The 21,581-nt window shown below is 47.1% G+C and overlaps 6 protein-coding genes across 6 annotated transcripts; 4 read left to right on the top strand and 2 right to left on the bottom strand.

The window, feature by feature from the left end:
- Window positions 1–2,156: 2,156 nt before the first annotated feature.
- N7510_002658 (glycoside hydrolase family 35 protein) lies at window positions 2,157–5,449 on the bottom strand (the record flags this gene model as incomplete). Its single annotated transcript, XM_056974585.1, has 6 exons — window positions 2,157–2,925; window positions 2,996–3,083; window positions 3,141–3,212; window positions 3,264–3,557; window positions 3,614–4,616; window positions 4,664–5,449. 6 exons carry the CDS (start codon window positions 5,447–5,449, stop codon window positions 2,157–2,159), a joined length of 3,012 nt encoding a protein of 1,003 aa, XP_056839702.1.
- Window positions 5,450–6,232: 783 nt separating this feature from the next.
- On the top strand, window positions 6,233–7,048 carry N7510_002657 (SDR family NAD(P)-dependent oxidoreductase; the record flags this gene model as incomplete). Its single annotated transcript, XM_056974584.1, has 2 exons — window positions 6,233–6,677; window positions 6,738–7,048. 2 exons carry the CDS (start codon window positions 6,233–6,235, stop codon window positions 7,046–7,048), a joined length of 756 nt encoding a protein of 251 aa, XP_056839701.1.
- A 684-nt stretch (window positions 7,049–7,732) lies between these two features.
- On the top strand, window positions 7,733–9,555 carry N7510_002656 (uncharacterized protein; the record flags this gene model as incomplete). The annotated part of the gene is made up of 5 exons (XM_056974583.1): window positions 7,733–8,265; window positions 8,412–8,473; window positions 8,531–8,784; window positions 8,852–9,296; window positions 9,365–9,555. The coding sequence occupies 5 exons, from the start codon at window positions 7,733–7,735 to the stop codon at window positions 9,553–9,555; spliced, it is 1,485 nt and encodes a 494-aa protein (XP_056839700.1).
- A 2,055-nt stretch (window positions 9,556–11,610) lies between these two features.
- N7510_002655 (uncharacterized protein) lies at window positions 11,611–13,505 on the top strand (the record flags this gene model as incomplete). The annotated part of the gene is made up of 4 exons (XM_056974582.1): window positions 11,611–11,716; window positions 11,765–12,523; window positions 12,569–12,814; window positions 12,868–13,505. 4 exons carry the CDS (start codon window positions 11,611–11,613, stop codon window positions 13,503–13,505), a joined length of 1,749 nt encoding a protein of 582 aa, XP_056839699.1.
- A 1,622-nt stretch (window positions 13,506–15,127) lies between these two features.
- Window positions 15,128–17,703, top strand: N7510_002654 (fungal specific transcription factor domain-containing protein; the record flags this gene model as incomplete). The annotated part of the gene is made up of 7 exons (XM_056974581.1): window positions 15,128–15,275; window positions 15,385–15,421; window positions 15,472–16,143; window positions 16,195–16,626; window positions 16,681–17,098; window positions 17,159–17,590; window positions 17,650–17,703. The coding sequence occupies 7 exons, from the start codon at window positions 15,128–15,130 to the stop codon at window positions 17,701–17,703; spliced, it is 2,193 nt and encodes a 730-aa protein (XP_056839698.1).
- A 2,213-nt stretch (window positions 17,704–19,916) lies between these two features.
- Window positions 19,917–21,259, bottom strand: N7510_002653 (galactonate dehydratase; the record flags this gene model as incomplete). Its single annotated transcript, XM_056974580.1, has 4 exons — window positions 19,917–20,664; window positions 20,714–20,825; window positions 20,917–21,026; window positions 21,084–21,259. 4 exons carry the CDS (start codon window positions 21,257–21,259, stop codon window positions 19,917–19,919), a joined length of 1,146 nt encoding a protein of 381 aa, XP_056839697.1.
- Between the last annotated feature and the right edge of the window lie 322 nt (window positions 21,260–21,581).

Below are 21,581 nucleotides of genomic sequence, written 5' to 3'. Positions count from 1 at the left end.
TATACCATCATGAACCTTGCACCGCAGGAGGAGAGAGAGTCCACTGGGATTAGGGGCACTTTTCTAAGTAGCCTAACGATGCTTCTCGTAGTTTCCCATCTGCAGGCTTAGCATGTACCCTTCACCCTCATGTTAGCCTGGCTCGTCGAGACAAAGACTTTTGTATAGCTCTGGAGGGACAAAGTTATAGCGCCCAGTCGTCGAATATGGGATACTTGATTGTGATGGCACGGTAGGAGTGGTCATGTTAAATGAGGATTTGCAACGCTCCCAGAGCCCTCGCCTTCTAAACCAGGAACTATGGATTCAAATCCTAGTATTTCGGCCCAGCCGAACACCTTGATTATGCCATGTAGGGTTAACTACGCTTGCAGAATGTCGAGGAGTGGTTCCAGGTCCTGTGAGATGACAATGAAATGACCGTAGAGCATAGTAGCTAACTCGCGCGGAGTGCCCGCTTGGCCCTAGTGTCAAGACTGACAACAAGAAGACAATACTTTGCAATGCATTATTCTGTCAGCGTGAGGCCTTCCCGAGCTGACGAACAGTCCAGGAACAGAGTTATATTGAGGATTCTTTGCAGAGAACTTGGAAATGATGTCTTGATTGAGTGAAGCGTAGCATGACAAGCAGATCGGATGTGCTATCTTACCAGTCGCCTGTGTGACTGGTTCCCTCTAATGACAGCAGTAAAGGGTCGTGATTGTCGACACAATACGTATCGATTTCAGACACCAGTTTCCACAAGAGCAACAAATACACTTCTTGGCAGTGGGAGAAGTCTCGACCCAGTACCTGGCTAACCCTGCTCGGATGCGCGAACAGGAAATCTCTGGGTGAAAGGCCTCGGATGCGACAACCATAGCCTCCAGCGCAAGAAACTCATCGGTCGATCTAAAATATCCTGTGGCGTCCCCAGCTCGAGATAAAGGAGCAGTGTTATTATAGCGGACTAAACATTATAGTTCTCACAAACCTACGGGTGAGGTCTGTGGCTGCTACCACAACTAGACGAATCCTAACTTTCCGGGCGGTCTGGTTTCATTATTGATATAGATAGACCCCAAGGTATCGCACGGTTTTCAATCTGATCTTGCGGAAAGATCAACAAGTTGAGTTGTATTTCCAAAGCTATACAGGTCATTCTTGTTATACTGGTTCTGCCTCCTCTCTTGCATCCAGGAAGATATCATGAATCAAGTTGTGCCATTTGACGAAAGTATCAAGACTGGAGAAAACAAAGAGAAGAGAAATCTATCCAGTGGGGTGGTATTTTCATGTCACCCGATAACAAACGCCTTTTCTTATCACTCGATCTATTTATGTTCGTTATCACATCAAATCCACGAAAGCAGCCTATCCACGTCTAGATCGTCACATTTTCAATTAATTAACCTTTTCATCCAATATCAGTTCCGCCTTACCTTATCTTTGTCAGATAGGATCAGTACACCATACCGCCTCTACTTGCTCAAATTTAATTTTATATCGCAGAAATACTAACCACTGATCAAGAGGTCTCTACTGATGTTGCGCTAACTAGCATAGTCACGACCATTATTGTCTTCTATGCTAGAAACAGCTACACTCTTTTAAGTCTAATTACATTAAACGTTATAGTTAATATGAACTTTGTGCGAATAATCCGTCTTATACGTGCTAAGTAATAATAATGTATATAAAACAGAGAATTGGCGTAATAATTACACGACGCTGCGGTTTTAGAAGAAGTCTAGGTGACTGGAACATTCTGCATGTTTCTATCTCTTAAGTTGCTATGCCCTATTTAAGAAGAGTCATTGCGAGGGCCAAGATCGGATCAATGATAACTATAGAAACTACGGTACCTAAGTGATACGCACAATAAGAGGATTTGCTTAAAATGGATTCTTGATATAGAAGCACATGGAGCAACACCTATAGCGGCTACAGAAGGAGAAATTACCAATATTCTCCTTTACAGCACCGCAAGCCTACACCTACTACGATAAGTTGGCTATCAAACTACGTTAAACTCGACCAGATATCCGAACCCTACATTCAAATACTATGGCTTCAACATCAATAGAATGAAGGTCCGAGAATCGTAAGTGAGAGGCATCACAAATTTCAGCGTCATAACCAAAATCTGTTGACTCTTGTACCACTATGATGTTCTATGAAAATTTAAGTCTTCGTTCTGTCCATCCCGGCCGTAGATAACTGCCGTCAAAAGTCACATCAAGAGAGCTCTCCACAACGTAATTAATCTTCCAATCCACCGTAGTACATGCTCCAGAGTCTGTCTGTGCCCAGACAGCCAATCCAATGGTGTTATCTCCTGTATAGTCAAGGACACCAGGCGGCACCGGGAATTCGACTTGGTTCCCTATCCATGGGTTAAATCGACCATACTGGTAGCCGTTGACAAAAAGCTGTGCACGGAATGCCTTTGTATCTCCGCATGCTGACAACAAGAAGGAAACGGAAACATCTACACCCTTAGGGATATTCAAAGGCGCGACTGTTCGGTAGAAGTGGATATCGGCACCAGTGAACTTGAGCTGGGTTCCGACATCGGCCCACTCGTCGTCATTAAACCCAGGCAGATGCCACCCCATACGTTCTGCATATAGTCCGTCCTCGTTATAGACTCCACGGATAGGGTCTAGGTTCGACTCTCCACCAGCTGTTCCAGCAACACGCCAGTGACTAAAATTGGTAGCATTATCATTGGACAGCAAGCTGGCTTGGAGAATACCACGAGGGTTCAAAACCCCTGTTGTTTCATCATGACCAGTATCGTCATGCACGATAAGCAGAACATTTTGTGATGCTTCGTGGACAGTAGCGTTGCCAAACGTAAGGTTTAGACTACCCACCTCCAGAGAGGCGTCGCCAAGGTATGAACCCAAGAACTGGCCATTAAGCCAGGCAGACCAACCACTGTGAAACGTAAAAAAAGTAATTAGTAGCTACGCGGAATCCCAAATGCATGGCACATTCAGAAGCTTACAAGGCATTTCCTCCTTGAACAGTCAAAAATACACCAGTTGCTGACCCATTGAAGTAACCGCGCCAGAGGCGAACGCCGTTATGGAAGCCTGTCATGTTATCATTATTAATTCATCCTTATCCAAGATTTAATTGGGCCAGCTGACCATAGTCGTCTCCGTAGAGGACAGGATAAGTTACTGGTGGGCTCGGATTTGCAGTTGTCATGTGATCGGCGTCTGATTGAGTCAGTAATCGAGGAATTTGAGGGAGCGTACGAGAAAACACACTAAGCCATGCTGATCCAGAATCATCGTAACCCGAAAGCTTTTCTGGGAGGCTGTTTTTAAATTTCCAAGAATCCAACAATGGGAGTGTGATGGATTTTGGTTCGGGAGTGAGCGATATCAAGCTTCCATATGCCGTTCCGGACGTGTGGAGCTTCTTTCCATTCCACGATATCTCTTTGATGTGCTTTGGTGCAAATACTTCTAGACGAGTCGCACTCGACGAGTCACCTGTCAAGAGCACTGTGGATCCAACGATCTTGGCATCGCGGACAAGATACGGCCCTTGAACCAAGACTGCGTCTTCATCAGAATTATATGTTCCAGCCGAGAAAACAACATTTGCCACTTACTGGTATTGCCTTCCGGAGCCAATGGGTTTGAACTTAGAGTTGGTGCCCATAGCTGGTACGCAGCCGTTCGGTCCATGAGTAGAATACGGGCCCCACTATCCAACTCTATGACACTCATGCCACGAGCTTGCGTAAAGGTGATAGTGAGTCCACGGCCACTATTGCTGGCGTAAAATTTCACTCCAGAGCTGCCGTCACATCGCCCTATCGATCCTTTTTTGGCTCCATCGACAGAAAACTCTCCTGACTCGCCAGTTGGCACCCATAAAGCAAGCGTAGGCACGCCATCGAGAACCGAGTATGTCAAGACTTCAGCGGTACTATATAGAAGGTTATGTGAGCCAAACTTGAAATCCGTGACAATGATCTTCGATTGATGTCCGTTTAGCCGGATAGAACTTCCGTGTTCTGGAATAATTAAAGGACCTGCAGAAGTGTTGACGTGTAGTTGGAAGATTTCATTTGTTGAGCTCGAAGAATTGGCGTGGAGTGTGACGTAGAAACCCGCAGAAGAATTCGGGTTTCGAATTTCATATGCCTGGACTGCCTTGTTTGTAGTGTACTGTGTACCATTCCCGATTAAATCCGTCACCGTTAGATCCTGCGCCGCACGAGTGAATAATGTCACGAGCTTCGTCTCGTAATATTTCTCACCGATGGCACGATCCTCTGATATTGGTGCCGAATAGTCATAACTCGTTGCTGTAACTGGGGCAGCGATCGCTCCCCAACTCGTTCCCCCATATAACATATATATGTTCACTGCAGTGACACGCTGGCCAATGTTCCATCGGTAAAACAAGTTTGCAAAATCTGGTCCGATATCATCAGGGCATCCGCCTTCAGGACCACCCCATGGATTAAACGAGCCACCTTGGAATTCCGTGAGGAAAGATGGCATTGTTTGTTGTGTCTTCTGGAAATAATCGTAGAAGTCCACGACATGGTACGGTATATACTCTCCATTGACACCGGTACATTGACTCAAGTCACAAGTCCAGCACTATTGGCATTTAGCGGAGGAGACTTCATAGAAGCGAGATAACATACCGAGGGATAGTCATCCAGGCCGACGACATCAACATTTCCTCCGGCATTGGACCAATCCTTCCCCCAAGAAATAGTGTTCATATTTGGTTCGTTGGCGACCAGTGGGACATTTATTCCATTTGCACGGGCATGTTCCTCAAGGAGCTCCATATAGCTAATGGCGGTCTCATTTGGGATCCTTTTTGAAGCGGCGCCGATCCACTGTTCTCCATACTCATTTTCAATTTGAAAGGAGATAATGTTTTGGCCGTTTGTAATTTGATAACCAGCAGCGATATCAGATACCGTGGAGAAGTATGGCTTCCAAGCTTCAGTGTATCTACTATCGTTGTTTCGTAGGGTCCCATATTCCCCGGTTGAAAGCCACAGGGGGAACCCACCGGCATTCGCTTCAGCATTCATGTAGGGCCCAGGACGGACAAGGACATAAAGTCCTAGATCCTTGGCTATATCGAAGATAGGGGTAAAGTTGTGCGCTCCTGTTGAGAAGTCTAAAGTCTGATTATTTGGCGCATGATAGCCCCAGCTGACATACATGGCAAACGCTGTGAAACCCGCTGCCTTTATCTTTTGGAGAATATCGATCCATAATTCGGGAACGGGAATTCGCCAATAGTGCCATTCGCCTGAAAAGAGAAAGACTCTCTGGCCGTGCAGCTCGAAGCTGTAGTGATCCCACTGCACAATGTTGTTCAGGCCATCGTCGTGGAGTGGCCATTCCTGTGCCGAGAATCTGCTGACTAGAAAGACAAGAAGTAAGAGTAGCGTCGTAGAAAGAGGCCGCATGTCGTATCTATTAATCGGAATGTTCAGATACGTTCATGAATGTAGAGAAAATATCTAAAGTAGTGTAGGTGAGGATTTAGCTGGGGACACTTCGTTTTATAGACCGTTGGGTGGGATCCGTTATCCTCTAGATGTGGAAGAAGACAACGACGGTGATTACAACTAGGCTGCAGCAGCATCCGGAAAATCCGCGGATATCGTATATCCGCTTCGGCAAATTTGCGGATGCGGATGCCATTTTACAATCCGCACGATATCCGCAGGTATCCACCCACTCACCCGTGAATTACGTTATTATCAAGATTACACTATACTTGTCCCCCTTCTCTGTATTTTTTGCCTAGTACTGCCTCAATGCATAGCGCAGGTTTTGAGATACGAAAGGGGGCACGAGATACTGTACCAGGAGAGATTACACGGGAACTGAAATTCTAACGGCAGAATAATAGCGGGATTTCTGGCAAGCCAAGGTACAACAGTACAAATATTAAGAAACTCTGACTGTATATCTAAAAGATACGGGAAGCAAACGGATGGTCGTGGTTGCTGAGGAGTATCGTATTTCTCTGTCAAGTTCCCTAGTCTCCGTGAAGTAGCCACGGGTAACGCGTCCGACGGCAATGGACTCGGATACCCAAGTTAGACGGGATACGAGAACGGAGGGCGCGGGAGTTTAGGTTTTATTTTCCCCGGTATTTTCTCGACGGAAAGCGTCCTTTATTAACAATAAACAGCGCCAGCAAGTCTGTGGCTTCCCTCTAATTAAGAATTCCTGCCTACAGCATGTCTCTTGCTGGGAAAGTGTACGCAGTCACTGGCGGCGCGAGTGGAATTGGCCTCGCGACTGCCAAGCTTCTGTCACAGCGTGGAGGTATCGTGTGCATCGCCGACATTGATGTAAATGCTTTAGCAGCAGCGGAGGCATACTTTACAGAAAATAATGCAACATTTTGGGCAACTGTTATGGATGTATCCAAAAAGGCTGAAGTGGAGGGCTGGATTGATGGTATCATCAAAAAATTCGATCGATTGGATGGCGCCGCTAATATCGCTGGCGTCATCGGCAAGCATCACTCATTGCGCTCCATCTCAGAAATTGATGATGATGAGTGGGATAAGATCATTGCGGTCAACCTGACAGGTTGCATGTACTCCCTCAGAGCTGAGCTCAAACTCATTCAAACCGGTGGCTCTATTGTCAATATGGCCTCCATACATGGGATCACCGGTAAGTAGGAAAGCTCAAAACTCGGAAGCTCTATTGTGTTGATTTTAACTCTTCTGATAGGGCTGCCTTTGCATGGGGCTTACGGTGCCAGCAAACATGGTGTTGTGGGATTAACTCGCATTGCCGCAAAAGAATGTGGGAAGAGGGAAGTACGCATCAATGCTGTTGCGCCGGGATCTATTTACACGCCAATGATGCAGCAAGCATGGGATATGACAGGACGGGCTTCTGATGCCCCTTTCGATGAGCCAACTGCCTTTCAACGACAGGGAAAGCCGGAGGAAGTTGCAAACGTGGTGGCCTTCTTACTCGGACCCGAGAGCACCTTCATCAGTGGCAGTGTATACTCTGTGGATGGAGCATGGCTTTAAAACCTATCATGTTGAAGTCTTCTCAAATCATGAATTAATACAACCAATTAGATTAGAAATCTACTCTGGACCGATTGCTTACATAATATTCTGCCTTTTATAAACACTTACAGATATCCGACATTATCCCCAAATTTGAGGCAAAACAATTGCTGGTCTCTAATTGTACACTTCATCTGGGAGAATTGAAGGTAATAAAATGAATTCTACATTTTTCATTAGCGTTTATCATAGCTAGCAAATCCTACCAAAGGCGGTATATGTCAGGCGGTGAAGGAGGTGGTCGCAAACTTTTGCGGTGCCACTGTATATGTTTACACCACAGTGACTGTGACCAAACCTTTGCTAGCGCTGGATCAAGAATTGATCAAAAATTGAGAGCCGTTTCGATACTCCTAGGGAGTAAAGCTTCGGAACGGATAACCTTCTCCCGTTGTGCTCCGTACATTCCGTGAACTTAATACTTGTTTCGGAAAATCTCCCGTCCCCGCATCTCTCCCCAGCAGCCTCTGAGGATTTTGTGGAACCGACGGAGGCATCGATTTTTACATCCCCCCAGTCGTAGCATATTATAAAAGCCCCTGGATTTGCTTTTAATCTCGTCGCTGAACCAATTTCTTATCTCAAGTCACAGTATTGTCTACCACTTTATTTTCCGATAGTTACAAAACCGTACTATCAAGGATGGCCCAAGCAGTCCGAGGTACAGCAGATCTCTCGAAGATCGAGGCTCCTATTAACAAGAAGGCCTACCTCATCTGTGTCTCTGCTGCCTTTGGTGGCATCTTCTTCGGATATGATATTGGGTGGATGTCTGGGGTATTGGGCATGCCATACTTTATCCAACAATATACGGGTATGGCATACGACTGGAAAACTGGAACACCAATCGACGCGACAGATTTCGTCATTCCATCTTCGCAGAAATCCTTAATTACATGCATCCTATCACTTGGAACTTTCCTTGGTGCCTTGATCGCTGGCGACCTAGCTGATGCCATTGGTCGCCGTCTGACTATCATTATTGGGTGCGCAATTTTCACTGTTGGCGTTGTCCTTCAGATTGCAAGCACCAACCAGCTGGCCCTTATATGTATGGGACGACTTGTTGCAGGATTTGGTGTCGGCTTCGAGTCAGCCGTTGTCATTATGTATATGTCCGAGGTATCACCACGGAAGATTCGTGGTGCTGTTGTGTCAGCATACCAGTTTTGCGTGTAAGTCCAAACCCAAACATGGATAGATTTACTGGAGAAGACTGAAAGCTGACATTCCTCCTTGTTTTAATCAGCACCATAGGGCTGCTTCTAGCCAGCTGCGTGGTTTATGCTACCCAGGAACGTAACGACTCGGGGTCTTACAGAATTCCCATTGGCATTCAGTTCGCCTGGGCCCTCATTCTCGCCTCAATTCTTATATATCTTCGTAAGGAGCCATATAAATTTATCTTGATCTCCACGAAAGGTTCTAACGATCCAATAGCTGAGTCACCCCGGTACTTTGTCAAAAAAGGTCAAATAGAAAAAGCCTTGAAGTCTCTATGCTTCATTCGAGGGCAGACTGAAGACTCTGAGTATGTTCAGGATGAACTCGCTGAGATCGTCGCAAATCTTGAGTACGAGTCGCAAGTTATTCCCTATACTGGCTACGTCAACTCTTGGCTAGTCTGTTTTAAGGGTCCAATAACAAAGGCTAGTTCAAATGTCCGTCGAATTATTGTTGGCGCTGGCATACAGGTAAGCGAAATGTTTGATTACGTTATGTATTACCGAATAGGCTACTAACCTAGTCAATGTGCTCTAGGCCATGCAGCAGCTTACCGGGATGAACTTCATCTTCTATTTTGGGACCACATTCTTTCAACAACTTGGTACAATACAGAATCCTTTCTTGATATCCCTCATAACCACGCTTGTCAATGTCTGCGCGACCCCTCTATCTTTCTGGACCATCGAGAAGTTTGGTCGCCGGCCCCTACTTATTTACGGAGGCATCGCCATGTTCCTGATGCAGTTTATTATTGGGGCCATAGGAACTGCAGAACCCGATAATCCTGCAGCTGTAAAAGCGATGATAGCAGTGATATGTTTCCAGATCTTTTGTTTTGCCACAACCTGGGGACCGACGGCATGGGTAGTGGTTGGGGAGGTCTTTGCCCTTCCCATCCGATCTCGGGGTATCGCGATTTCTACCGCGTCTTGTTGGTTCTGGAATTGCGTGCTTGCCGTAATCGCACCCTATATGACTGGTGAGCAGCCAGGAAGTGCCAACTGGGGCCCGAAAGTCTTTTTTTCTGGGGTTCGCTTTGTTTCCTAGGTACAGTATTTGCCTACTTCCTTGTGCCGGAGATGAAAGGCCATTCCCTGGAGCAAGTCGATCAAATGCTCGAGGACGTTGGTCCCCGTAAGAGTGCGGGTTGGGCACCACAGTCCACTTTTGCAGCTGAAATGGGTCACGTCTCAAAGCCTGGAAGCACCCACATCGAGACTGCGGAAAGGATAGCTTAGGGTGTGTCAGTTAGGGAAGTCTGTCAAATGTGCCCTGACTCAAGGTAAGGTGTGTGCTTTGGTTATATTTCCAAGCCTTAGCTTGCTTAGATAGCAATTGATCAGTCATTATTTTGTGACTTGGTTACGGTGTTGTGCATTATTTGCTGTTAAAAGAGGACGATGACATCCATGGATCATTTCAAATATGATTGTAGGTGTAATTTCGTTCTCAATATTTCGAAATCAAATGAGCTCTATCAACACACCTTGTTCCTCTGTTCTATGCTCAAGACGAATGTATTGTTGTTTGATGTATTGTCCGTAGTCACTAAGTACACACCCTCGATTAGTAATTTCATGCCACTACAGAAGTTTACGCAGGATATCACTAGTCGAGAATATTACTAGAGTATTGGCCTAGGAGAGATTCAAAGCTAAGAAGGACTTCTCTATATTTCCGGTCTTGGGCAATGATATAAATAGCCACGGCCATAAAAGCCTATCGAAAGGGCAACGTCTAACAATCCAAAGCAAGCTAAAGTTTTGCACTAGGTGGGAGTTTCGAAAAAAGGCTTCGTTGCCCTTCTTTCACACACTGTCGTAGGTTACGTCGAATTGTCTTCGCTGATGGAAACATAGGCCACGTTGATGAAACTCGCGTATTTAATGATATCAATAATTTCGGGTCGCTCAACGAATTGAAAGGGAAGGCGTGCTATCGCAACGAGTTATATAAGCTTCTGGTGCCTGATCTCTCGCAGAAAGACATGAAGCCTTGGCGTATTCTGAGCCTATACGCCAACAAAAGTTAGTAATCCAAGATTTAGAGCGTACTTATTGCGAAGTTGGGAAGAGATAAACTACTTGCAGGGCGGAAAGCCTAATGATCAGGTAGAGAGAGGCACTATGTCAGATTTCTTTAGATACTGTTTCTTTGGGAGTCCAAAACTCACTCGATTGAGGGGCCACAGAGGGATACGGAATCGTGTAACCAGTTGACAGGGTCCTGCAAACAGCGCTTCCCTATAGCTGCACTGTCGGAAGGTCGTTGGCATGTCACCGGGACGCTGCGCTTCCGGCAGACCTCCTCTTGCCCCCGAAGGCCCAGCAAACAGCATTTGAATAGCCTCATGGTAGAGATATCATAACAACACTCAAATCCTCACATTCTGCCTTTTTGGCTAGGAGTATGCCCGCAGGGGCCACCTCAAGAAATTAATGCTGAAAGAAGATTGATTATGCTCCATGAGCCCTATATTTTAAATGGCTGATAGGCTCAGTAATAGTCGGGGAAAAATTGATGTCTTTCCTTCCATGGCCAAACATAAATTTGTAAATATTCAAGGCCTCCGAAGACACTCTGTCGGAAAAGAGCCGTACCTAGACACAAGCTCTCTAAATCTTTGGTGTCACACTGTTACTACATTTTAATTCTTCAAATACAATCTTAACTTGAAAAGAATTCAACGTGAGATTAGCGAAATTACCGAGTCGCTACGTAGACTAATCAACCAGCTGTAAATGACTGTAGTTTATGAGATGAATCATCATAATTTATCGGCTTTATTCATGGAATAACCACGTGAGCGAATACGCACATGCATCTTTGACGGAGCAAAGTCTTCTCGATTCTAACACTAACTTGTCAGATCGCATTATCAGAAATTTTATTTTCACGTGATTTGTAGTTGTTTTGCTGTTAAATGGTTCTCAATTCGGATATCGAAATCGTTTTGCAGGAGAGGATATGGCAACGATTAGCGGATCCACCGAGGGGGAGCCGGGTCGGAAAAGGCTCGCCGTCTGCTTTTCCGAAAGGCGCTGTTTAGCCGATCCTTCTACTAGCTTTTGACGATAGCTGAACCTCCATGAGTGGGCTGTTTATCCAACGGAGATTACAGAACAGCGGCAATGAAACTTTAAGAAGGGAATAATCAGGCGATGGCCACGGGACATTTCCGAGAGAGGATGGGGACTCGCGGAGAGACGACTTAATAGCACGCTTTGACACAGCTGCGGTCAGAGTACAGATGTGCATAATATCATCACTCTAATTCAATTTCCAGAGACGACATGGCTGACTCAAGCTTCTTCACTGACAGCCAGGCTCTCGTTCAAGACGCGCTACAGGGCCTCTGTAAAACCTCCTCTGAGCTTGTCCTTGACCTCAACAGCAAGAGTAGGTTAATTGATAGTTCAACATTCTGATAGCTAACGCGCGCAATAGTGATCACCCGCTCGACTCATGACCCTTCCAAGAACGTCACACTTATCAGCGGAGGCGGCGCAGGTCATGAGCCTGCGCATGCAGCTTTTGTTGGCCAGGGCATGCTGAGCGCTGCTGTATCGGGTTATGTTTTTGCCTCTCCCTCAGTGTCGCAGATCATTGAAGCGATACACTCGGTTGGCGGCTCGGCAGGCACGATTCTCATTATCAAGAACTATACTGGCGACATCTTCCACTTTAATCTCGCAGCGGAGAAGGCTCGTGTTCGATGGGGTCATCGTGTTGAAGTGCTTGTCGTCGGCGATGATGTAGCTGTAGGCCGTCAGCGCAGTGGAAAGGTTGGCAGACGAGGACTCGCTGGGACGGTTCTCGTTCACAAGATTCTTGGAGCCTTGTCTGTGAAGGGCAAGTCCATCGACGAGTTGCTTGCTGTGGGCAAACAAGTTATTGAGAATCTTGTGACATGCGGTGTTTCGCAAGGGCATGTGAAAATCCCAGGTACTGCTCCTCAAAAGGGTCCTGTTCAGCTGGAGCTCGGCATGGGCATCCACAATGAGCCTGGCCTCTACATTCTGAATCCCCGTCCCACACTTGATGGACTGCTTGATCGAATGCTAGAGTTATTGACACGGAGAGATGATGAGGACCGAGCTCACGTCAATTTTGAGGGGGAGATGCCAGTACTGCTGTTAAACAATCTCGGCGGAACATCGCAGCTAGAGTTTAGCGCCATCCTTCATCATCTACTGGAGAGGTTGGGTGAGTAAACTCCCCTTTGTTGTTGGTGCGAGCTAACAAGCCCAGCCAAGAAGAGCCTGCAGCCTATTCGAATTCTTGCCGGCGCGTTCATGACAAGTCTTGATGCTCTGGGATTCAGTATCACGCTTTTGAAAGCAACACCTGAGATGCTTGATGCTATCGACGATGTGACAACCGCTGTTGGCTGGCCACGCAGTATCGCTAACCCGGCTGCAATTAATGGCAAGCAAGTTGTTGATTCGAAACAGGACATGCTGCCCACGCCCTTAACTGACAGCGCTGGACCAAAAAGTGAGGAAATCTACAGGACATCTTTGCTTGACCTTTATGCTAATACTCCGTAGTTGACCCTGAAAGTTTCATCACAGCGATAAGAGCAGCATGCCAATCTCTCCTCGCTGCTGAGCCCAGTATCACACGGGCCGACAGAATAGTAGGAGATGGTGACTGCGGGACAACCCTCTCTCGCGGAGCAAATGAAGTTCTCAAAGTCCTCTCAGAATCTCCATTTACACCTTCCACCAGTGCAAGCGCAGCAGTTTTACGCATTGCGCTGGCGCTGGAGAGTAGCCTAGACGGCACATCGGGTGCCTTGTACCAGCTCTTCGTTACCGCATTGGCGGCAGATCTTCAAACTGCACCGGAGGAGACTACTACACTCGAGACTTGGGCTAAGGCAGCTGGCGTCGCACTTACGAGGCTGCAGGCCATGACGCCTGCGCGCGTGGGCGACAGGACACTCATGGATGCGTTGATTCCTTATATCAAGGCGTTGGCAAAGGGTGATGTTGAGCAAGCTGTTGAGGCGGCGAGGAAGGGTTGTGAGAGCACAAGGGGAATGGAGGCGAGCTTGGGCAGAGCTGTGTATGTTGTTAGTGAGAACTGGGATAAGGTTACCGATCCTGGTGCGGAGGGAATCGTAGCTATTGTGAAGGGACTCTCAGGGGGGCCAAAAAAGGAGTTGAATTACCCAACAGGTTAGGACAGACTAGCTTAGGTTCCAGGAGCGCATATTCGTTGCAGTTGAACTATTGACTCTTAGAGACCTAAGCGATCGTCGTTTGCTGCCGGGTGCAACTTACAATCCATTAATTCTATAGATAATAAAGACATTGACATGTTTCAGTCTTCGAGTTCATGCTAAGTAAAGATGGCATATTCATTCACTTTCAATACATTTAACGCCTGGCCTTGAAAAATTCCTCAACAAATTTACGAGGTCCGACCTATTTCTGAAATCCGTGTATGAGCATATGCGTCTTATTGTCCCCTAGACCTATCGCCTTGGCCGCCAATCTCCAGGCGAGCACGGCGGTGACACATCGCTAGCTTGTCCACGTCAAATGTCAAACGTAAGGCATTCAATTTGTGAGTCCCCGGCATTTGCTGTCAACCTGGTAGATATCCCCATCATCAAGGCAAGTAGACCCAAGTTCCTTCCGAATACAACAACCTTCGAATTTTATTTAGAGACTCATGTACGTGAGAGTGGGCGTGCTCGACATGAACGGTTTCTTAGTCGATGGGTGCTATCTGTCCCTTGTTATTCAAGACCTAAAAAAAGGCGCCACTTTTCGGACCTCCCGATCTCTTGAGCATCGAAGTCCCTCCAGTGGGGACATCATTCCTGGGGGCTAGATCCACCTGGGAACAAATACAAAATTGTATTTCAGCCATCCACGGTTGAAGAGGGTTGATCAGTCATTGAACAAAGGGTCACCCACCGAAAACCACGTTCACTTCAAACCAACCCCACAATAAGCCAAAAGGTTTTTAACCCAGAGAGTTCTGATGCGAGCATCCACTAGTGTTTAAAAAACATCCGGCATCGCAATCATGCAATATAACATGAGGGGCAATGAATCGATTTACTTGTCACACAAAGCGAAGGCTATGAGTTGCCTTTTCGTAGTATGGCCCCTCACCGAGCTGGCAATGCAGATTCAGATACGGCTCCGTCACTCTCCAGTGCTGTAGGTCGTCAGTGGACATGTTTGCGCGATGAGTTGGAGGCAGAATAATATGGATTGACTGGCTTAATCGAAGTCGCAATTGGACTATATTTTGAGGCTTCTCCATCCGTTCTCTTTCTTGACAAAGTCTGAGCACCAAATAATTTACCACCAATGACGACTCAAGCTTTTCTTCTCATCCACTGGCAGGAACGCTCTCGACGGATATAAGCTTATTGGTCGTTTGACTCCGACAATGCCGTCCGACGGAAATCTCGCCGACGCCACAGTTACCGGGTCATCAGAAAGCAACAGTATCCTCCACGTAGCCAGGTCGCTTTACTTTAGCCAATCGATGAAACAAACTGCTTTAGGTCTACTTGATACTTTGTTCTGGTCATTCTTGAAACTGGGGCTTTGACCCCACGTTTACTCAATAAGATTGAATGAAATACCGTGGAGTTCGTTTACTAACCAGTAATGAAGTTAAGACTTTATCCGCACATGATGCCGAAATTATCCGTGCCCAAACGGGCAGCCGAAAAGAGCTTACCGCCTTTTGGGTGACCGTTCAAGCACGGATAGCTGTTTGCCCTCGACCTACAGACGTTCACCATTCGCTAGATCTCCTCCGTTTCGATTACCTGTCATTATGGACATTGAAGACATATCCGTCTCCACCAACCACACGGCCACTATTGATGCCGAGCCTCGCGGTATCCAGGGCGGCTTTCCTCTACCTATTAGTCCCAACCGGTCCGAAGGATGGGACCGACGCCAGGTTCGGATCCGAGTGACGCGTGCGTGCGACCGATGCAAAAAGTAGGATTCGTGAGACCCAGGGTTTCCATATGGATGCCTGTACTTCTCCCTTGTTCGTCAGTAATAGACTTAACTTGTAAACTACAGAAGAAAAGTTCGGTGTAACGGCCAGCAGCCTTGCAATGTCTGTACAGAAGCAGCAGCAACGTGCTCCTTCCACGCCTCATATTCCAGAGGGAGGCGGCCCATTGTTCGAGTCTCCGGACCCGGACCTCCAGTTCAGAAAGCAGCAGATTCGAGGACGCACAAGGAGACAGCTCATCCGGTCAACGGCTTTGCTAGTCGGATGACGGCCACAACCCCAACTGACCTAGGGACTCGTGAGCCATCGCGACCCTCTATTCCTCAGGGAAACTCGATAACAACTGGTGAACCTGCCTCTCGCACCTCACCTGAACCAGCACAGACAGATCTTCAAGGCTACTATGTTGGTCCCTCCTCTGGAATATCATTTCTGTCGCGGATACAGAAACGTTTCGAGGAGACGGTCGTTTTTCCCCATGGCTTATCCGTCTTCAATTTTGGAGATGCTCCATTGCCATATGGCGAAACTTATTCCGACTCGACACACATGGTGCAATCCTACCTCGATCCGACCTTCTTCTTTCTCCTTAATCGAGAGAATACTACCCGCCTAGTCCAAAGATATTTCGACTTTGCGGTGCCCGTTGATCGCTTCCTGCATCGACCAACAATCGAGCGACGGCTTGACGAATTCTACGAGACTAAGGGCACAATGCTTGACAAGGATACGGCGCCTGCAGAGACAGCTGTGCTTTTTATGATCTTTGCAATCGCACAGGAACACATGGTTGCTAAATTATCCCCGTCAGGAGCCAATATGAGGTGTGTATCAATCTGACGAAAGCAGGTGATACATTGTGACTGACGATTCAGTGTGCGATACTTTCGAGCAGCGAACCACCAACTATCCATGGAGCAGGGTGCTGTGCGGCTCGCAAGCGTTCAAGCCCGTCTTTGCCAATGCCTCTGGCTTCTCTCGCAATCGCGAATAAACCACTGTTGGAGCCTCTTTGGTACGGTGGCACGCCTAGCTCTCGCTCTCGGCTTGCACCGCAATCGAAACGCTAGATCAGAGTGGATGTCTCCAGTTGAAATTGAGTGCCGTCGCAGGACCTTTTGGAGCGCTTATAGTCTCGACAATTACCTCAGTGCGGCTCTTGGCAGACCGCGGACTTTTCACGACGGGGATATCGATCAAGAACTCCCGTCTTGTGTGGACGACGATGATATTGATAAATTGGACATGTCTATGCCCTCTTCTACGCGAGGATTGTCCGTCACATCTGGGCCAGTCGCCTACGCAAAGTACACACCACAGAAAGATCAAAGACTTGGAGCAAACTGACAACAATCCTATAGATTGTCTCGAATACTCAGTGGCATATTGATCGACGTTTACTCGATTCAATCCATGACCATTACCGAACGTTTGGTCCACACAGCAAAATATATGAAAGAGCTTAAGTCCTGGAGATCCGACATGTCCAGCTTCCTCGATATGGATGTTTCGAACGCTGCGCCATTGGTCTTGATCTTCCAGCGACAGCGAAACGTCCTTAACCTTGCCTACTGGCATACCGTAATTCTAACCAATCGTCCGTTACTGCTCACCAATTTTGCAAGACTAACCAGCAGCACTCGGCAGTGGCAAGTTGAGCAGAACGAGCGAAGAGCACAGATAGACGAGAGCGCCACGGAATGCCTCAATGCGGCAATGGAAATTGTTAGCATAGCGGATGGACTCGTTCAAGCCAAGCAGCTGTTCCGAGCATTCTGGGTAAGGACCTCTCTATGTTTGGGCACTGGTCCAATCAATAGCTTACAGATGTACGATTAGTTCACTCCTTATTTTGCCTTCTCTGCATGCGTCATTCTGTACGTCTACACTATCCAGCATAGCAAGGAGCAAGAAGACGTATATCGACCATACTTTACAGCCGCAGAGCGTTGTCAGCAACAGATCGTAAACATAGCTGATGAGGGAACTCTGACTTCCCGGTATTGTCTCGTTTTAGAAGAGCTTCGTGCAGAGGCTGCGAGGCAAACAGCTCAAGCCCAGGCGTCCTGTCAGGCGATGCAAATTCACTCGTCACTCAGTGCGGGGAGTGGAGGTTTCGACACCCTCGCTGCAAACACTGAACAAATAGCAGCGGCAAGGTTCTCTATGGATGTCGCTGATCTCCAAGCAATGGATTCGTTGGGTGACTTCCACTTCAGCCCATCTGATTCTCTCGAAGATCTGACAGGCTGGGACCAGTTTGACTCTATGGTACGCATTCATCAGATACGTAGTACGAAGGCAACAGTTAGTAACGTGACTATGAACAGGTAGTATCTGGTTTCAATGGTTTATATCCGGTTATGACGAACAACGTTACTTGACTTATCTTGCGTCAGAAAACAGTTACGGGGCATTATTAGTGGCACATGGTCGTCCTTGAGGCCACTAGGTTGAATACTGAGGCTGGAAAGGAGTAGCTTATGTGACCTTTACGATATCCTGAAAGCATTTTCAGAGCAATCCACTGTAAATTATGTGTAGCGTAATGTCGGCCGTGCAATACGCCAAGACCCGTCTATTCTCCACCTACAGCACTGGTCCAAGCTGATTAAATAATCAGCCTGCCAAGAACCCCCACACAAATAGAGGCAATTTAGATAGCTTCATAATTTAGACATTTTGTGACCGCCGATTTGGCATCATTGGGTACATTCGGTACTAACAAAAACCAGAATTCCCGCTTCCAACACTTATTGACTTCGCTGTTTTCCTCGCAATTAGATGACGCGTATGGACTTACGGATTATTCTGCCCAATCAGAGCTTGTAGTAGAGTGAAAATATCATATTTGCTGTGCGGAGACTTTAGTCAGGCGTCGCTCCACACTCCTTCACGGTTACTCCGAGATATCGGGCTTAATAGATGAGCAAGCTTTATGTACAAATACCAGGTTTTAGTGACGTCTGAAGCAGCCTAATTTGCGTAGATAGACATGTACCTCCTCGTAGTATGATAGCTAATCGGATCATCGGATTACGAAAATGTCCTTATTGCATTGAAGATTCGGCAGAAAAAATTAATTGAGAACTCCGCACTGCCAACATGATCTGTCAGATATCTGCGTCTTCTCTTTGAGGTTATCCTTTTCCCTCCGAGATTAGGCAAGAGGCGGGGTGATACAATAGAAAGCCCACCACATCGATGCTACAGATCTGAGCCTGGACCGCTTGTTCAAAGACATTGCACTCTCAATCACTTGATTACACTCAAGCATTCATCCATGTCACTTAGCGGAAAGGTATATGCCGTGGAGGGCGGTGCAAGCGGCATTGGCCTTGCCACAGCCAAGGTGATATCAGGAAGTGGATCGCCGACTTTAACACAACTGCACTCAAACAAGTTGAAGCCTACTTGAACTCCAAACTCCCAAAAGTCCACTTCTCGGTCACGTAAGCCGATGTCTCGAGAAAGGACCATGTAGAATGCTGGATTGCCGGCACCAAAAGTCGTGTATCCAGCCTCTGTCAGAGCTTGAGGACGATAAGTTGTTCAACATACTCAACATTAACCTGAGTGGTATGATTTATTTTTTGCATGCAGAGCTCAATCACGTTGGGGATGGTGGATCGATTGTTAATATGGCATCTATCTACGCCACAACCGGTAAGCTCCCTTCTCCTAAAACGATATCAAGTAGCGTCGCTTCTACAGTATCACAGGTGTATCAAACGCCGGACCTAGTTTCAGACGCATCTAACCGTAAACAGGCGTAGGAAACCATGCCACGGACGCTGTAAGCAGTTTTGGACCTTACTCGCGCTGCGGCCAAGGAGAGTGGTTATCGAGAAATACACATCAACGCAGTGGCTCCAGGACCAATTCGTTCTCCTTTCATGAAAGAGTATTGGGGCAAGGCAGAAATGCCAGCCAACGCGCCCAATGACGACCTCATTGCGTTTCGACGCCAGGGAACTGCTGAAAAAATAGCAAACGTGATTGTCTTCTTACTTGAACCGGGGAGCAGTTTTGTCAGTGGCAGCTGCTACTCCGTTGATGGAGCCTGGATATAAATTCATGTTTCAAAAGAATAAGAAGTGGGTAGATAGAAAATGACTAAACTTCTCTGCCACCAAAACGATTACATGACCCGTTAGGAAAACCACCACCTAAGCTGCAAATCCAGGTCTTTAGTGATATCTGCATGCAACGTGGGTTTCCTTTATTCAGATTATACCTTGTACAGGCTCTGTCAAAAGTAATGGCGTACCCATGTACCCCGTAACTAAATCTTCCTTGCAGAACTCCTACTCCGTTTGAGTAAATGGGCACATCACTATCTCATACCGCAACAAAACGAACTAGACTTTCGTAAATGCGTCTTGTTGTGTTATATCGTATTCACCGGAATCAATTCTTTACCTCCAAGGAATTATCAGTATTGATTGGGAGTCAATTGGAGATTGCGTACTGTTTATATAAACTCTCGAGTTTCTAGTCCACAGAATACAAGTAATCTTCCTCCGATTCATAACACGTCTATTACCAAGCTACTTCTATACCAGCCCGAAGTTTCTACCAAATCTATCTACTCTTCTTACCACTCGCGGAGCTCTCCACAAGGGCCTCGAAACTCAGGCACAGGCCAACTCTTTGTATCCTTCGATAGCCGCCTGATTTCCTTCTCGTTGATATCAATGCCTAAGCCCGGGCCGGACAAGATGTCGATATGTCCGTCTCGTACAGTCCATATTTCAGGATTCGTGATGTAGCTCGTGATATCTTGCCCCGTATTATTATAGTGCATGCCTATGCCCATCTCTTGAATGGCAAAGTTGGGTAGCGTTGCATCTACATGTATATTGGCTGCAAGAGCGATTGGGCCTAGCGGACAGTGAGGAGCAACACCAACGTCGTACGTCTCACAAGCGGCCGCGATGCGCCGCATCTCTGAGATTCCGCCAACATGGCAGATATCTGGCTGCAATATGTCCACGGCGCCGTTCTCCAGAAACGGCCTCACGTCCCATCGACTGTAGAGTCGCTCTCCTAGAGCAATTGGGACGGTAGTCAAGTCGGATATCTGCTTGATGCCACAAGGGTGTTCTGAGAGGAGGGGCTCTTCGATGAATAGTGGTTCATATGGCTCGAGAGCTTTTGCAAGACGTTTGGACATGGGTTTATGGACTCGGCCATGGAAATCAACCGCAGCATCTAAACCAAGTGCTTTCACAGTCTCGAGCCTACCAATTACTTCCTTGAGGACTGAAGGCGAGTCCAACCACGCGGTATCTCCTGTACCATTCATCTTGACTGCACGGAATCCTTGTTCTTTGCGAGCTAGACTAATGGGCGTGAACACACACTCTCTTGGGCGGAAGAATAATCACGTACGCTTGGACTTCGACCTCATTCGGTCTATCACCACCAATCCAAGCGTAGACTCGGATTTTGTTCCTGACCTTGCCGCCTAGTAGTTGGTATATAGGCACATTTAGTTTCCTCGCTTGTGTTTGTCAGCCAACATTTTCATTTCATCTCCCGAAGAGCGTAAATGGTTGGTATCAGCCCAGGAAGATATTAGGGCTACTGCTTACCTTTCATATCCCAAAGTGCAATGTCAATGCCAGCCAAGGCGCTCATGAAGACAGGGCCTCCGCGGTAGAAGCCGCCGCGCCATGACAGTTGCCAGATGTTCTCAATGTCCCTGCGTTATATTTAGATCTCGCCATTGATAAGGAAAGCACACAGTGACTCAACATACTCGGCGTCTAGCCCCTTATACCTCTCAAACCATGCATCGAGGCAACCCTCCACCGCGTTGGTATGACCTTCGAGAGAAGCCTCGCCCCATCCAACGGCGCCCGTGTCATCTGTGATTTTGACGAAAAGCCACCGAGGTGGAACGCGAAAATGCTCCATTGACGCGATCTTACCCATAGTGAAGTTACTCGACTGCGTGGGATGAAGCGGAAGGTTCGGTGGTGGAATACGTAAGATTAAGGGATGAAGGAGTTAGCTGCGCGCAACATGAAAGAAGCTTGAAAGTGGGCAAACAAGGGAGATTCTGGATTAAGCTCCAAGGAATAACTTTTGTTAGTAAACCATGACCAGTCTTTGCGAGGAGAAGCGGAGTTGGAAGCCGGATAAGTCTACTGGGATATTATCTAATCTTAGCGTCGAGCATACCCGTCATTATCCGTCTTTTCCGACGGCTCCTCGGAGGTGGCGCTATGGATGCTTTCGATATTAGAGTTTTACA

This window comes from Penicillium lagena (genome assembly GCF_028827675.1).
Source record: "Penicillium lagena strain IBT 129212 chromosome Unknown utg000001l_segment0_segment0, whole genome shotgun sequence".
NCBI lineage: Eukaryota > Fungi > Ascomycota > Eurotiomycetes > Eurotiales > Aspergillaceae > Penicillium > Penicillium lagena.
Note: the sequence above shows the minus strand (reverse complement) of the source record. Positions and strands in the feature narration are given on the sequence as shown.